Below are 16,439 nucleotides of genomic sequence, written 5' to 3'. Positions count from 1 at the left end.
TCCAAAGAGGTAAGCAGCTTAGCCAAGATAATAGTAATAATAATAATAATAATAATAATAGTAGTAGTAGTAGTAGATGCAGTATATGTTTTCTAGGGGACTGGGGATATGGCCTAGTGGCAAGAGTGCTTGCCTCGTATACATGAGGCCCTGGGTTCGATTCCTCAGTACCACATATACAGAAAACGGCCAGAAGTGGTGCTGTGGCTCAAGTGGCAGAGTGCTATCCTTGAGCAAAAACGAAGCCAGGGACAGCTCAGGCCCTGAGTTCACGGCCTAGGACTGGCCAAAAAATAAAATAAAATAAAATAAAATAAAATAAAAATAAATCCATTAAAAAATGTTTTCTAGGCCTTCTGCAAAAATTATTTTTCTAGACTAGATTTTATTCAAGGCTAAGCTTCTACATCTATAAACTTGTAAAATCATCATTAGAATATACTTGTTACAATCAGGTGCTGGTAGCTCAAGCACATATTCCGAGCTATTGAGGAGGATGAAATTTGGAGGATTGATGTTTGAAGCCAGACCAGGTAGAAAGGCCATAAGACTCAATCAGCAAAAAGCTGAAGTGGAGGTGTGGCTTAAGGGGTAGACAGCCAACCACACAAGCAAGGACAGCAAGCACTAGTCTCTAGCTTCCAACCTGATATAGGCAACAACATAGATAAATAATATATTTAGTGTAAAAGTAATATAGTATCATATCCTATAAAAGTATAGACTGTAGAAAACAATACAAAATTGTGAAAATGATTATAAAATGTCATCATCTAAAGTAATTCATTAAATACCTAGCAATATTTGGCATTTAAATACTCAGCACTAAAACAGGAATCTGACATTAGTATTATATTTTTTATGTCAGTCCTGGGGCTTGAACTCAAGGTCTGGGCACTGTTTCTGAGCTGTACTGCTCAAGGGTAGCTCTCTATCACTTAAGCCCACAGGTCCACTGCTAGCTTTGTTAGTGGTGGGTCATTGGAGATAAGAGTCTCTGCCCTAGCTGGTTTTGAACTGAAGCCCTCGGGTTTCAGCCTTCTGAGTAATGAGATTTTTCCAGATATGAGCCCCTGGAAACCAGCAGAATATTTTTTTCTCTTGAACAGAACCTAACCCAAAATATATAAATGTCTGCACTTCAGAGACAGAAAAAGTTATCATTATTAAAGACATAAAGACTTATGCCATGGTACATATTGGCAAAAATAATTCGAAGTAAAAATTCTTCCTAGTAAGTGATACTAACCTCCTATTGAACTCATAAAAGAAAACCTCAGGAAAGCACCCACCTAATAACTATTTTAAACAATTTTACTTTCTGGTAAACCCGACAACACAAATTAATTGCAACATGTGTCTTTCGGTAACTAAGTTACCTTCCATTTACAGTTAGAGACTGAAGTATTGTGAAAATGTATCTACTAATAAAAGAGAAAATGATACTCGTGTCACTTTTGCTAGGTCATGCTGACAGCAACTACATAGCAGAACCAAGTTCTGGTAAGTGGACTCCTAAACTCATGCATTGTTTTGTGTTCTCTAGCATAAAAATAGTAAGCATGTATAATAATATGTATATTGATACATTTTAAATAAAAATACATTGTAGATGTAATTCATACTCATTTATAACATTCATGCTCCTAGGATCAACCAAAATGAAGCTGGTTCTTTGGGCCTGCATCTTGTGTGTTGCTTTTGGAAAGAAGGTAAGTGATGAACCTTTAACAATCATAGCAGCTGGTACAAGAGATGCCTCCAAACCAAGTGTGGACAGGGATTCATGAGACAAGTACCTGTTCCCATGTTTATTAAAATGCAACATAGAAACATGTTGATGGGCTTGGAGTTTGTTGTGTCAAAGTAACCAAGTTAAATATAGGGATTGACTCCAAAGAAAAGAGTTTAACTCAGGAACATAGGTAGCAGGAGGAGGAAAAGAGAATTAGAGGAAGCAATTTAACTAAGTCTCTGTAAGAAAGAGTGCTTTCTATTTTAGAGTAGGCTTTCTCTAGCAGTCAAGTCCTACTGCAGGAGACACTGATGTAGACTATAAGGGAAAGTGGATGAAGTGCAAGTAAATGGACATATTGTCTTCCCAGTGCAATGTTAGGCAAGAGTAGGAAATAGCAGAGGACAAATTCTTAATTCTAGCCAAGTGTTTGCTAAATATTCTCTTGGAGAAAATAAGAATATCCCAAACAGTTATTTTTAAAACTAAATAACTTGCATATTATAATGATGATTTTCATCACTGTAAAGATTAAAATATGTACAGTGAAATATATGTAGTTACTTAATCTCAATAAAAAAAGGACAAAAAAGAACTAAATGTGCCAGAGTACCTAGCAGAAGACTAACAGACTAGTACCTAATCAGAAGTCAAACGCTACTTGATATTTTAATTGATACTATTATTATCTTGTACATAATTCAAAACTATTTTTCTGGCCCCTAAAATTGCTTGATGTAATTGTTAAAATTCTTTAAAATTGTAAATGATGTTTCCTGCACTAGTGTTTCACTTACACACACACTTTAAGCTTCTTTGAAAAAACAAATATATCTGTGGTCTTTCTGAGCCTATATAGCATTCACAAATAGACACAGAGATACACAGTCACACAACATACAACACAGACAAACCTTGGTTTAAAGGTTAACAGCAAAATCCAAGTACTAATCAAAAAGAGAATGATCTTTCCCGGGCTGGGGATATGGCCTAGTGGTGAGAGAGCTTGCCTCGTATACATGAGGCCCTGGGTTCGATTCCCCAGCACCACATATACAGAAAATGGCCAGAAGTGGAGCTGTGGCTCAAGTGGCAGAGTGCTAGCCTTGAGCAAAAAGGAAGCCAGGGACAGTGCTCAGGCCCTGAGTCCAAGGCCCAGGACTGGCCAAAAAAAAAGAGAGAATGATCTTTCCCGTATGGATAACTTATGTGAACTAAAATCACCCTTGATTTAAAATGATGGGAAATGTAACTCAAACTAGTGAAGTCATAGAATTTATGATAGTCAAAAGAAATTATGACAGTTCCAAGGCTTTTCAGTTCTTGAGTAATATGAAATAGTAGGTAAAGGGGTTGTTAAAGAAATAACTATATTGATCTATTTCTTCTTTGTTTTAGAGACATTATTCCTTTGATCACGAGGTAAAACTTTTTTATTCAACTGTATTTGTTTTTACCTAAAACTATACTTTACATTCAAAAATTCACATTTCCTAACGTAACTTGACTACTGATATTGCTATTATTCATTTTATTTATGAAATATAAATATACCTATTCTAAACATACTTACCAAAATCATTATTTCTTTCAATGTCCAGAAAAATCAAATAAGTTCACTCCTTTAGTGAGGTAATAAAAGTTTTGCTTCATCCAGATTTTTCCTTTGTGTCTCTTGTCTCTATATTTATCAGAGATTACTCAAACAGAGTGTTTTATCCAATGAGGCTTTGCCTGCCTAAGAGATTGGAGGTAACAAAAAAAAGGGGGGGGGGGGAGAGACAGTGGGCAGCCATGTATTCAGCTGTGTCTTGATGTTAGGAAGTAGAAGCCAGTGGAGGACTTCCCACAAGGAGGTGGATATTCATAAATTACCAAAGTAGGAGATAAAAATATTTTTCATGATATTTGTTCATTTTCAGTGGCCATTTTTTTGCTTTAGATTCTGATGTCAGGAGATTTCTAAGAAAATTCTACCTGTCCACTAGGGTTAGCAGACAATGATGACAGTCTAGTGAAGAAAAGTTAAGAGGTAGCTTTCAAACTATGACAAAGGAATTGTCATAGTTTGAAAATCAGTTTTAAGATTTGAAATCAAATATCATTTTGATATATTAATCATCAAGAAAAAGTGTTTCAACACATATAAATAACCGAGATTTACCTCTACAAATGTCCTGGAACACATACGTTACCTGTGTAACAACCTATGTCATACCCGAAGAGAATCTGGAAAACCAATCTTTGAGAAAATTTTTAACTCAGTAATTCAGGAGTTAAAGATAAAATTAGAAAGAAATATAAAATTTGAATTTGTAAGCTTTTTTGAGTAGAGGGTGTAATATCCTAGATGCTTGTGAAAAGAAATTTCATTTGCCTTTTACAGTATCTTGGATTCCAATACCAGCACAAAGACAACACCAGACAGACACTCATTTTGCATTTTCTAAATAAATGACAGAATTCAAGAAAAAGCTTACAGCCTCTTCTATTTGGTGAGAAGTTACACTGACAGTCCTATTTTGTCACCAGTGATTTCTACTAAACACAAATGGTATGATGTGAACATGTGGTATAAATGAGAAACTAGACATAATATGGAGTCAGCACATTTGGTTAAGCTGGGTGCCAGTGGCTCACGCCTGTAATCCTAGCTACTCAGGAGGCTGAGATCTGAGGATCACAGTTCAAAGCTAGCCAGGGCAGAAAAATCGCCAAGATTACTTTTATCTCCAATTAACCACTCAAAAACAACAAGTGGATCTGTTACTTAAAGTGGTAGAGTGCTGGCTTTTGAGCTGAAGAGCTTAAGGACAGCGCCCAGGCTGAGTTCAAGCCCCCAAACTCTCTCTCTCTCTTGCTCTCTCTCTCTCTCTCTCTCTCTCTCTCTCTCACACACACACACACACACACACAACCATTTGGTTCTTTGTACTTGAAAGTGTACACAGAGATATCAATAAGAAATTTAAATGGTAGTGCAGAAACACTGTGACTGCTAAGATATTTCTCCCAATCATTACAAGACTCCTTGGAAGAACAAATATTGAGAAAATAATCTGAAAGTCCACAATTCACTGGGAACAAAGCAAATAATTATAATCTGTAAGAAAGAAAAATCCTAAATCACTTGCAGTTTTGTTATAGTCCATATGAATATAAGTAAACATCTTGCAGTGTTGAATTTTAAAAAGCTGTTTTCTTTATTGTTTTAGAAATCATCTTCATCTAATCAAAAGGTAAAATACATTCCTATTTACTTACATTTAAAGATAATGATGTGTATCTTACATTATTTCCTTTTCTTTAAAATAGCTTTCCTATCACAGCGTTCAGTGTAATTGTGGTTTTTCCTTGAAAAGCTAAGGAATTCACTTAGGAAAGTGTTCACTTCTCTTCCACTGAAGGTGCTAATTAAACATGCAAATAGAAAAGCACAAACATACTTATTTTATATATCTCATGACAACTGATCCATACTGATGCCTTGCTAAGTTTTGCTGCTTGATTGTTAGGCTTAATACTTTAAAATGAAATTTTATGGAATTAAAAGTTATAGAAAAGTCCAGTTGACTTGACAGGGCACAGTGGCATAAGTCTGTAGGCCAGCTGCTTGGGAAATGGCAATCAGATGCTAGTGACTGGAGGTGGCTAGCTAGGGGGGAAAAACGTGTTTGAGACTTCCTGTCATTCAACTTATGTGTGCAGTGGTTTGTACCTGTCATCTCCAGAAAAGCATAGATAAAAGTATAAGTAGGATAATTGAAGCCCAGTACAGCCAGAACAAAAAAAAAAAGAGGGATTACTTTGAAAATAACTAATAATAAAAGGGGCTGGAGGCATGGCTCAAGTGGTAGAGAGATTACCTAGAAGTACAGAGCTCTGAGTTCAACCCCCAATGCTACCAAATTGGGTGGGGGGGGGGGTGGATTGTTAGTTGGACAAAGAATGTCATGTTTACCAGCAAATCCAAACACTGAATCTATGTTCATAAAGAGGATTTATTATAGTTGAGATAACTTGGAATACATGTTAATAAAGCAATAACAACAAAAAAACAGTAATCCATCAACTAATACTAAATGGATAAAAATGTTAAATGTCGTTTAATATATATTAGAAAGGTATTTGTCAAAATGTGCTGATGTAAATGTATAACATAGTAAAGATTCTAGGATTCTTTTTTTTTTTTTTTTTTTTTTTTGTTAGTGGTAGGGCTTGAACTTTGGGCCTGGGTACTGTCCCAGACTCAAGGGTGATACTCTACCACTTTAAGCCACAGCTCCAGTTCCAGTATTCTGGTTTCTAAGTAGAGATAAGAATCTCACAGACTTTCATACCTGGGCTGACTTTGAACCTTGACCCTCAGATCTCAGCCTCCAGAGAAGCTAGGATTACAGGCATAAACTGGCAGTGGCATGTTTTGTTTTGTTTTGTTTTTCAGGATTCTTATATGTAAATCAGATTGCCCTACTCATGAAAACTTGAAAATTTCTGGAAAGAAATAAAATTTCATGTACATAAAACCAATAAATATCTTAATCTTCTGTAGATTCTATGATAGAATTCTATCATCTTAGAGCTTCCTTACATACAAATCTAGAATAAGCAGAGAAAAAAAAATCATCTGACGCTTATAAATCAATGTATAATGTTAGTACAGTGTTCATTTAACATACAAATAACTAATCTTGGCACCAGGGAGCTACTTGTAATTCTAGCCATTGATGAGGCTGAAATCTGAGGTTCAAAGGCAACCCTGGGCAGAAAGTCTGAGGGATGGATGCTTTTCTCCAGTTAACCACCAAAAAGCTACAAGTGTAGCTATGGCTCAAGTGGCAGAGCAACAACCTTGACCAGATAAAAGGTTCAAGACAGTGTCCAGGTTCTGAGTTCAAGGCCCAGTGCCAGCACCAAAAACAAAACAAAACAAGCCAACCACAAATAACACAGGGAAAGGTTTCCATGAAAAGCTAGCTGTTTCTCACCTACACCTACTTAGCCTCTTGGGTTAAGAGAGGGCGCCTTCACCTAACAGAAGCTTTGGTGACAGGAGGCATTCAGAAGAACCGATGGAGGACAGAAGAAATCGCTCCCACTCAGAGAGGGATTCAGAAGAGACAGTTTTTAGGAGGCACTTTGGAGGCTGGCGGGATAGATGGGGACACATGAAGGGGTGTGGCGCAGAAAAGGGGTCCCCCGAAGCATCCATTCCATTGTCTTCGAAGTGCATGTATATTTTCATTTCTCTGCAGTCCCAGGGCTCGTAGCCCTTGGTCTATAGCAATTTCATTTGCGTATATCGAAAATACTTGTCACTCAATTGGAGTTTAAGTTCCTTGAGACATTTTTACATTCCCTGTCAGAAATTACGGGAGCACATTTAAAAAGACTTAATCCATTTTGGGGGGGGGGGGGGCTTGAACTTAGGGCCGGGGCGCTGTCCCTGAGCCTCTTGGTGCGCCAGGCTAGCGCTCTGCCATTTGAGCCACACACAGGGCCACGTGCGGTTTTGGAGAGGTTAACGGGAGATGAGTCTCACGGGGAGCTCTCTGCCTGGCCGGGCCTCGAACCAGGATCCTCAGATCTCAGATCTCCTCCGCCTCCTGAGCAGCTAGGATCGCAGGCCTGTGCCACCAGCCCTGGGCCTAACTGAGAATACTAAACCAAGCAAAACTCCTGCCCAGAGCCGCTCTGGACTCCTAGCTACTCAGGAAGCGGAGAAGCACGGTTTGAAGCCAGCCTGAGTCCTTGAGCAGGATCCTCCTCTCCAGTGAATGAGGGGGAAAAGCTGGAAGGGCGATGTGGCTCAAGGGATGGAGCAAAAGAAGCTCAGCATCTCTCCCAGGCCCTGACAAAGAACCCACCTCACCTAAACATTATCACAGCCCTAATATAAATAAGAGCATCTGTAGAGAGATGGATAGAGATGAAAAACAGCCAACTACAATTGACTTCTCTGCTTCTCCTTCAGGACTTCACTGGCTTTCACTACCCACTGAATCCATCTCTGAACATCCCCTATGGCTTATGGAATGAAAACTTCCCTCCTGTTTACCAGCCCCCGGGGAAATCCGTGACCAATTATCCTTGGAATTCCGAGGGGGAAGCCACTCCGTACCCCTGGGTTGTGTCTTCCAAAGAGGCTTCTGCAAACCAAGACCCTAACAATGCGCACGCCTCCGACGCGGTGGCCCCCTCGCTCCCCGAAATCCTGGCAGCCTCCAACCCCCTAGCAGGCGGAGTCACCGCGGCCCCGGGACCCCCTCCGGCGACCGCTGCACCCCCAGCCCCGGGGGCCCCACCGGCCCCGGGGGCTCCTCCGGTCCCGGGGGCCCCTCCAGCCCCCGGAGCCCCTCCGGCCACCGGAGCCCCAGCCGCCCCGGAGGCCCCACCGGCTCCGGGGGCGTCCGCAGCTCCGGGGGCCCCGCCAGCCCCTTCTGCGCCGGCGGCTCTGGGGGCGGCTCCGGCTCCGGGGGCCCCGCCAGCCCCGTCGGCGCCGGCGGCTCTGGGGGCGTCCGCGGCTCCGGGGGCCCCGCCAGCTCCCGGGGCGCCTGTGGCTCTGGGGGCGCCGGCGGCTCCGGGGGCCCCGCCAGCCCCTTCGGCGCCTGCGGCTCCCGAGGCGTCGGCGGCTCCGGAGGCCCCGCCGATCCCTGGGCCCCCCCCTGCCCTCCCAGCCCCGCCAGGCCAGCCCGCCCTGCCCGCCCTGCCCGCCCCGCCCTCCCTGCCCGCCCCAGAAGCCCCCGAAGCCCCTGCCCCCGCGGGGGGCTCCGCAGCCCTCGCGGTGCCCGGGGCCCCGGCTCCCTTCGTCCTGCTGCCCCCGGCCTCGGCCCCCGGCCTGGCCCCGGCCCGGGCCTACCCCTACGTGGCCTACTCCAACATGCCCACGGCCCCCTCGGCGCCCGAAGCCTCGGCCGGGAAGCCCGGGGAGCCCGCGGCCGCCATCGCCGAGGCCATCGCGCACCAGCCTTCCGCGGGCAAACCCGCTTCCGACCCGGCCTCCGGGGGCAAGGCCGCCCCGGGCCCCGCCACGGCCGCGGCGGGCAAGGCGGAGGCCCTCAAGCCCGCCGCCCTGGCCTTCCTACCCACCAAGCTGGAGGACGAGCGCGGCCAGGCCACCCTCGCGTCGGACCCCATTCCGTTCATCTCGGAGCGGCCGGCCCTCGGACAGGTACGTGCCGGGCCCCCGCGCCCCCGCGCCCCCAAAGGTGCCCCGCCCGGCGCCTGGGTGAGCCCGGGCCCCCGCGCCCCGAAAGCTGCCCTGCTCTGCGCCTGGGTGAGTCCGGACCCCCGCGCCCCGAAAGCTGCCCTGCTCTGCGCCTGGGTGATCCCGGGCCCCCGCGCCCCCAAAGCTGCCCTGCCCTGCGCCTGCGTAGCCCGGGCCCCGCCGCGCCCCCAAAGCTGCCCTGCCCTGCGCCTGCGCGAGCCCGGGGGCCCCCGCCGCGCCCCCAAAGCTGCCCTGCCCTGCGCCTGCGTAGCCCGGGGGCCCCCGCCGCGCCCCCAAAGCTGCCCTGCCCTGCGCCTGCGCGAGCCCGGGGGCCCCCGCCGCGCCCCCAAAGCTGCCCTGCCCTGCGCCTGCGTAGCCCGGGCCCCCGCCGCCCCTTGCTCCTCGCAGCCCCGACGCGCTGCCCCCCACCCCGGGCGGTTTGTCTCTTGTGGGATGGTGTGCAAGGAGCTCACACTTTGTGGATCGTCACACACCCGGCTGCCCTCGCGCTGGGACGCCCGTCCAGCGACTCCTGCACGCCGGTGTAGCTCACTGTGCCCCCCCCCCCCGCCCCCCGGATTCATGAGCTGGGCAGAGCATTACAAACGCTCACCCATCTCACCAGGAACGCTCCAGCCCCAGCCCCCCCCCCCCCCCATCTACCACCATTCCGCACAAAGTGAAAGAAAGTGATTAAATGCACGCCCTTGGCTTCTTCCTGACAACAGGGGAAAGCATAAAGGTTTGTCAGCTACACACACAGTTACGTGAATATGTCACATGTATCCCCGACATATGAGATATAGGCATGTACACATATACGCATGTACATATCATAAATATGTACATATAATCACTTATACAAGAAGCTCTGGGGAAAATCTCGCTCTAGGTAGTAGGATAAAAAGAAAAAAATCTGGATCCATTTTCTCTGCTTCCTGCATCGAATTGCTGTTGTTCACAATCTGGTATTCAGCTACTGGAAAATTCTTCCTCCTCATGTTTTATACATTTTTTTCAGGCAATCAAGAACATCCAGCTTCTTTTACCCATCTTAATGTAGGCCAGAAGTTTGTTTGTTTGTAATTTTTAAAAGCAGTACGTTTTAACGTATTTAAGACATAAGTCTTACTACCTCACTCACACACACAATTAGGCTAATTCATATTTTTAAAAAAGCAAATGAAATTTCAATCTGTAAAAATGATACGCTGACCCGAGAAATAGAAGGGAAACAAAAGTAGAATTCTGTCAGTGAATATTAACAGCATAAAATTAATACTACTTCAATGCTTCTGGTATTTGTTTCCGAAAAAAGTAAACTTTCCACTTTTAAGATATTAAGAGTAAGCTAAAGGTTTTCAGCTGCTCCAGAAAAGTATAAAGATCTAGCATTATTCTCCATTTACCCACATATTAATTAACATGCTCATTTGATAAGCTTCTTTGCCACAAGCACTTTCAATCTAATGATTCATGATACATATGAGAATGGAAAGGCTATATGAAGAGAGGATTAAAAATGAACAGAACTTGGTCCCTCTTGTCAGAGGGGCCTTGAACACACTGCTAAATATATACCTGTGTTTATCCTGTAGGCCAATGAATTTATCACTCCTCCACCGAAAGGATGATATGATTGGCCCTTTGTTCTAGAAAACTAACTACGATGGTAGTATAGAGTAGTTTCAATGTAAGTCAGTATGTTGGCAAGACAAAATTTAAGAAAAAAAAATGTTCAGAATGAAGTGAAATATTTTATCATGCATGAAAACATGTATTTTTTTTCTTTTAGGGGAGAACTGAAATTTTCTAGAGGAGAAAGCACCATACATTTGTTTCTGTAAGTCATATGTAATATTCATTTTGAGAAATCACAGATTTTTAAGATACTTTTACTATATGAAAACAGAACTGTGAGGAATAAAATGCTGGTCCTCTGTGCCCCGTTCATTATGAAGTTATGAACTTGACTATGGAAGGAACCCAGACTACTTTGGGACTAAAAAGTTTTTCCTTGAGTTAATCTACTTTGACTGTGAGCTGACTATTCTGAAAGAGCATGGCCAATTTAGGAGGAAACTTGCTCAGAGGTAAAGAGGCATTGCTTGCTAAAGCTCTCGCAGGTCGTTGTGTATTCTAATTACTCAGACACCATTTTTAAAATTTACTTTGTTATTATAAAGGAAATGTACAAAGGAATTACAGTTACATAAGTCAGGTGACGAGTACATTTCCTTTCATACAATGTCATCCTTCCTTCCCTCTCTCTTCCTCCCTCCCATCTCTGCCTGCGAGTTGTATAGTCCACTTTCATCACGGTCCAGTGAGCTGTATTGCTGCACTTTTGTACCCTTTTTCCCTTGAGTTCAGTGACCCCCAAAGGTAGACACATGAACAAATCATACAGACATAAAAGAAAACAACAACAAAAAAAGAGATCTCATTTCCATATTGTGGAGTTCATTTCCATATATAATTTTGTATAAATATAAAGAGGATCATAGGCATTGAACCTCTGTGTTTCTCCCCTAAGAATATCCTCTTTTGGTCTCATTGTGTGTGAGTGTCTAGAATCCTGTTTAATTTATCATATCCCAGTGTATTTTAGATCTCAGCCACCAAGTTATTTTTAATTTTATTGTCAAGGTGTTGTACAGAGGGGTTACAGTTACATATGTAAGGTAATGGGTACATTTCTCATCAAATTTTTTACCTCCTCCCTCATCTTTCTCCCACCTTCTCTCCTCCCCAATTCTATCCTCCTCAAAGTTCTACAGTTAGTTTACAACTCATTGTCTTGAAAGTATTGCTGTTGCATTGCTTCACCTTTACACTTTGTCTCACCATTTTAATGTTCCTCGTCCCTTCCCTAATTCAGACAAACATATATACAATACCCAGGGTACCAAAATCAAATACAGTGACAACAGGGGCTAAACCATAGGGAAGACAAGCAAAAGAAAAAAAATAATTTCACTTAGTTTGTTAAAAATAACAACAACAATGATAAACCACTTGTTTCGTATCTTGGAGTTCATTTCGCTTAGCATCATCTTATGTGATTCTATGCACATAGCTACTGAGCTATTGTGAACATCTGCTAGGACTCTCCTAGACATATACTAATTATTACCAATAAGGGAAACCATGGAATCTATGTTTCTTTGGGTCTGGCTCACTTTATTTAGTGTGATTTTTTTTCCAAGTCTTTCCATTTGGGGCAATGTCATTCTTTCTGAAAGAAGCATAGAATTCCATTGTGTGTGTGTATGTGTGTGTATGTGTATGTGTGTGTATCACAAGTATCACAATTTCTTGATCCATTCATCTACTGAGGGGTCTGGGTTGGTCCATATTTTAGCTATGGTAAATAATGCTGCAATGAACATGGTTGTGCTGGTAGCTTTAGTGTGGCCTTGTTTGTGATCCTTTGGGTAAATGCCTAAAAGTGAGGTTGCTGGGTCATAGGGGAGATCTATGTTTAGTTGTTTGAGGAACCACCATACTGCTTTCCAGAGTGGTTGAACACATTTACAGTCCCACCAGCAGTGTAGCAGGGCTCCCTTTTGGTAATATCCCCTCTAGCATTGGTTGTTATCAGTTTTCTTGAAAATGGCCACTTTTACTGGGGTGAGGTGGAATCTCAATGTTGTTTTGATTTGCATTTCTTTTAAGGTCAGGGATATAGAGCACTTCTTCGTTTGTCTCTTGGCCATTCTCATTTCCTCTTCTGAGAAGTTTCTCTTTAAGTCCACCATTTTTGTGTGTGTGTGTTTTGTTGTTTTTTTTTTTTTTGTTTTTTTGGCCAGTCCTGGGCCTTGGACTCAGGCCCTGAGCACTGTCCTGGCTTCTTTTTGCTCAAGGCTAGCACTCTGCCACTTGAGCCACAGCCCCACTTCTGGCCATTTTTTGTATATGTGGTGCTGGAGAATCGAACCCAGGGCTTCATGTATATGAGGCAGGCACTCTTGCCACTAGGCCATATCCCCAGCCCTAAGTCCACCATTTTTAACCTAGCTTGCTAAACCACTGTTTCAGAAAGCAAGTAGTTTAGGCCTATAATCTCTCGGTCTTCCTCTTCTCCTCCCTCCGCTTCATCCCACTCCCGATATACACTTGTCTGAGAAGGAAGGCACTGGCTGAGCACTCAAGTGGATTCATTCCATCTGATCAGGAAATATGGAAGCATTGTGGTTATACTAATTCCAAGTGCTCGTTTCTTCTTCCTTTCCCAAAGCTTGTTACCACTTTATTGTTTTAAACACTCACTGGACATAAAAATGTCAAAGACTACTGTGGGGGCTGGGGATATGGCCTAGTGGCAAGAGTGCTTGCCTCGTATACATGAGGTCCTGGGTTCAATTCCCCAGCACCACATATACAGAAAACAGCCAGAAGTGGTGCTGTGGCTCAAGTGTCAGAGTGCTAGCCTTGAGCAAAAAGAAGTCAGGGACAGTGCTCAGGCCCTGAGTCCAAGCCCAGGACTGGCAAAAAAAAAAAAAAAGACTACTGTGGGCCAAAGCAAAATTTCTAATTAGAATAACGTAGGTTGCTGCAGTATAATTGCAAAATGAATGTGGTGATACCAGAGCAGCCATATATTAAAAGGTTTCAAATTTTATTTAAACCCTGCTTACTGCTGTTATTTTGGTTCTCACTTGTTTTACTTTTATATTAGATTGGTTAGTAAATTAGTACAAGATATTAGTTCATAATTTCATATTCTCAGAGCTGGGGATATGGCCTAGTGGCTAGAGTGCTTGCCTCGTATACATGAGGCCCTGGGTTCGATTCCCCAGCACCACATATACAGAAAATGGCCAGAAGTGGCGCTGTGGCTCAAGTGGCAGAGTGCTAGCCTTGAGCAAAAAGAAGCCAGGGACAGTGCTCAGGCCCTGAGTCCAAGCCCCAGGACTGGCCAAAAACAAACAAACAAACAAAAAAAATCATAATTTCATATTCTCAGTAGTTAATTTGTATATTTACTTTTTAATATGTTACTTAATTAACAATAAACAAAAGAAAATGTGCCTACTTATCTGGAAATTCTGCCTGTTAAAATAGAGTAGGAAGTGTCCTTCAATTCAGTCCTTCAGTATCAGGAGGCCATGTCGTTGACTGCGAGCTGGTGGTTCGTGCCTGTAATCCTAGGTTTTCAGGTAGCTAAGATCCAGAAGACTGAATTTTGAAGCCATCTTGAGCAGAAAAATCATCTGGGGGCAAGGAGTGATGGCTCATGTGGTAGAATGCAAGCTCGACAGGCAGGAGGACCTGCATTCAAACCCCAATGCCAGAAAAACCAGTCACACCCAAACATCCTGTGTGCATGCAAATAAAATGTAAATTAATGAATTTTTCATTCAATAAATTAAAATTACATGTAGCAAAAGAGTGCATTATCAACCGCTATACACATGAGTAATTATTGCAAGACTGAAATATGAACAAACAAAGAGAAGAAAACAACACTACTTCTAAAAGTATACTTGTGGCGTCGATTTTTAGATGGCTATTCTAAATAGTTATTATTAGAATGATTAAGTAAATAAAATAATTATATAATTTGTAAATATATGTAATTTGAAAATTCTGATAATTCAACAAACAAACTTAGTATGTTATTTTCCTTTTGCAGATACTGGCACAGAAATCAGCGAAATTCAAACAATATTCTCTCTCTTTCCAAAGACTACTTCATTCTATTACATTAAAACTATTAGTTGCTCTAAACTGAGTAGCCTGTGATATTATTTTTAAACTTGATTAATACTCAAATAATATTGGCAATATGCTTTTATTTCTTTGTAAAAACAAACACCCACTTTTAAATATAAAAATACTAATAGCAATTAAAACATAAATATAAATGATAATAAATTATCTTCTCAGCATGAAAGCAGATCGCAAATAGATTTTTATTTCCAAACTCTTTCTCCTGCATACGAACCAAAAGCTACTTTTGTCTTTGTACAAAGTAGGCAAAATTCTTAGGTACTTTATGAAAATTCTAATTCGAATGAACTCATTGAATACTACAAATACTTTCCTCATCCTAGATCTAGGTAAGGCAGAACTCTTTAAATATTAGCTAAATAGATTCCAAAAATTTAAGATGTTTTAAATACTTAAAATAAATTTACTTCGCTATAATTATTTTTCTCTTTGTAATCCTATGTATCGTCATATGTTTTAAGTTTTTACTTATTAGCATGTAGTAACTGTATGAAACAATGGATCTTATTATCGCTTTTCCTTACATGTATATATAGTTTTATCATATTCACTCTCCAAGTACTTTCTCGTCTACCCACCTCCTTCCTCTCCCAAATAGTCCTTCTACTTCCTTGTCTTTTTTGTAAAGGTTATGGACACGGGCGTTACAGTTACATAACTCAGATGAGTACATTTCTTTATGAACAATGTTATCCTCTCCCTCATTTTCTCCCAGTTTTTTTCCTTCTCCACCCCCCTCCTCCCCAAAGTTGTATAGTCCATTTCCAGTAGTGTCTGGCGTGTATCACTGCTGATTTCGTTAATCCTTTGTCCCACCATAATATAGGTTCCACATATGCAAGAAAATGTAATTGTCATACTGATTCTGGCCTGCTTTGTTTGACATGATGATCTGCAGCTCCACCTATTTTCCTAAAAATAACATTAAACTTCTTGCTAGCTGAATAAAGTGGCCACTGTATATGTATATGTTTATATATGTGTGTGTGTGTGTGTGTGTGTGTGTATGTGGCTGGGGTGTGCACATGCATATGTCTATATGTACGTGTGTACACACACACGTATCTGGGTAACTAGATTGATTCCATACCTTGGCCACCAGGAACAGTGCCATGATAAACATGACTGTGCAGATTTTGCTATTATATGCTGACTTTGATTCCTGTAGGTACACAACCAGGAGAGGTATGTTGCAGTATACAATAGTTCTACTTTTCAAGTTTTTCAAGAACCTCCATGTTGATTTTTATAGTGACTAGACCCATGTATAGTCCCATCAAAAGTATATAATGGCAAGCTTTGAGTTGCATTTCTCTGATGGGTAATATGCTAAACAATTTCCATACATACATATAGGGAGAGACCATTTGTACTAGTTTTGAAACATTCAAAATCACACACACACATACACACACACACCTGTGTACACTACAAAGAGAAAGGAAAAGAGAAGAAGTTGCACAACTCTTAATCCTCTCCTTTGCTTTATTATTAATTGAAATTCTAGATTCTCTTCCTGCATCAGAAAAACAATGAAACAAAATTCTTTGAAATGCAAAGACATGAAAAATTTGTAAAGTTTAAAATTTACCAATGAGTTAAAGCATTGAATGAGTTACAGGAAAACAACCTGGAAGGTAAGACTGAAAACTTTACCATGGGAAAATACATATGAGAAGTGAAGAGACTTAACTTGATAAAAGTAATCTCTTTCTCTCTCTCTCTCTCTGAGTGTGTGTGTGTGTGTGTGTGTGTGTGTGT

General features: G+C 42.0%; 1 protein-coding gene across 1 annotated transcript; it reads left to right on the top strand.

Moving 5' to 3' along the window:
- Positions 1-1,661: 1,661 nt before the first annotated feature.
- Prr27 (proline rich 27) lies at positions 1,662-14,715 on the top strand. Its single transcript, XM_048364864.1, has 8 exons — positions 1,662-1,712; positions 3,134-3,157; positions 4,951-4,974; positions 7,710-7,852; positions 7,972-8,375; positions 8,473-8,906; positions 10,738-10,785; positions 14,581-14,715. Exons 1-7 carry the CDS (start codon positions 1,662-1,664, stop codon positions 10,756-10,758), a joined length of 1,101 nt encoding a protein of 366 aa, XP_048220821.1. The 3' UTR covers positions 10,759-10,785; positions 14,581-14,715.
- The last annotated feature ends 1,724 nt before the right edge of the window (positions 14,716-16,439 follow it).

The sequence above is a fragment of the Perognathus longimembris genome, chromosome 16, assembly GCF_023159225.1.
Source record: "Perognathus longimembris pacificus isolate PPM17 chromosome 16, ASM2315922v1, whole genome shotgun sequence".
In the NCBI taxonomy this organism is placed as follows: domain Eukaryota; kingdom Metazoa; phylum Chordata; class Mammalia; order Rodentia; family Heteromyidae; genus Perognathus; species Perognathus longimembris.
This window is presented reverse-complemented; position numbering and strand designations above follow the sequence as displayed.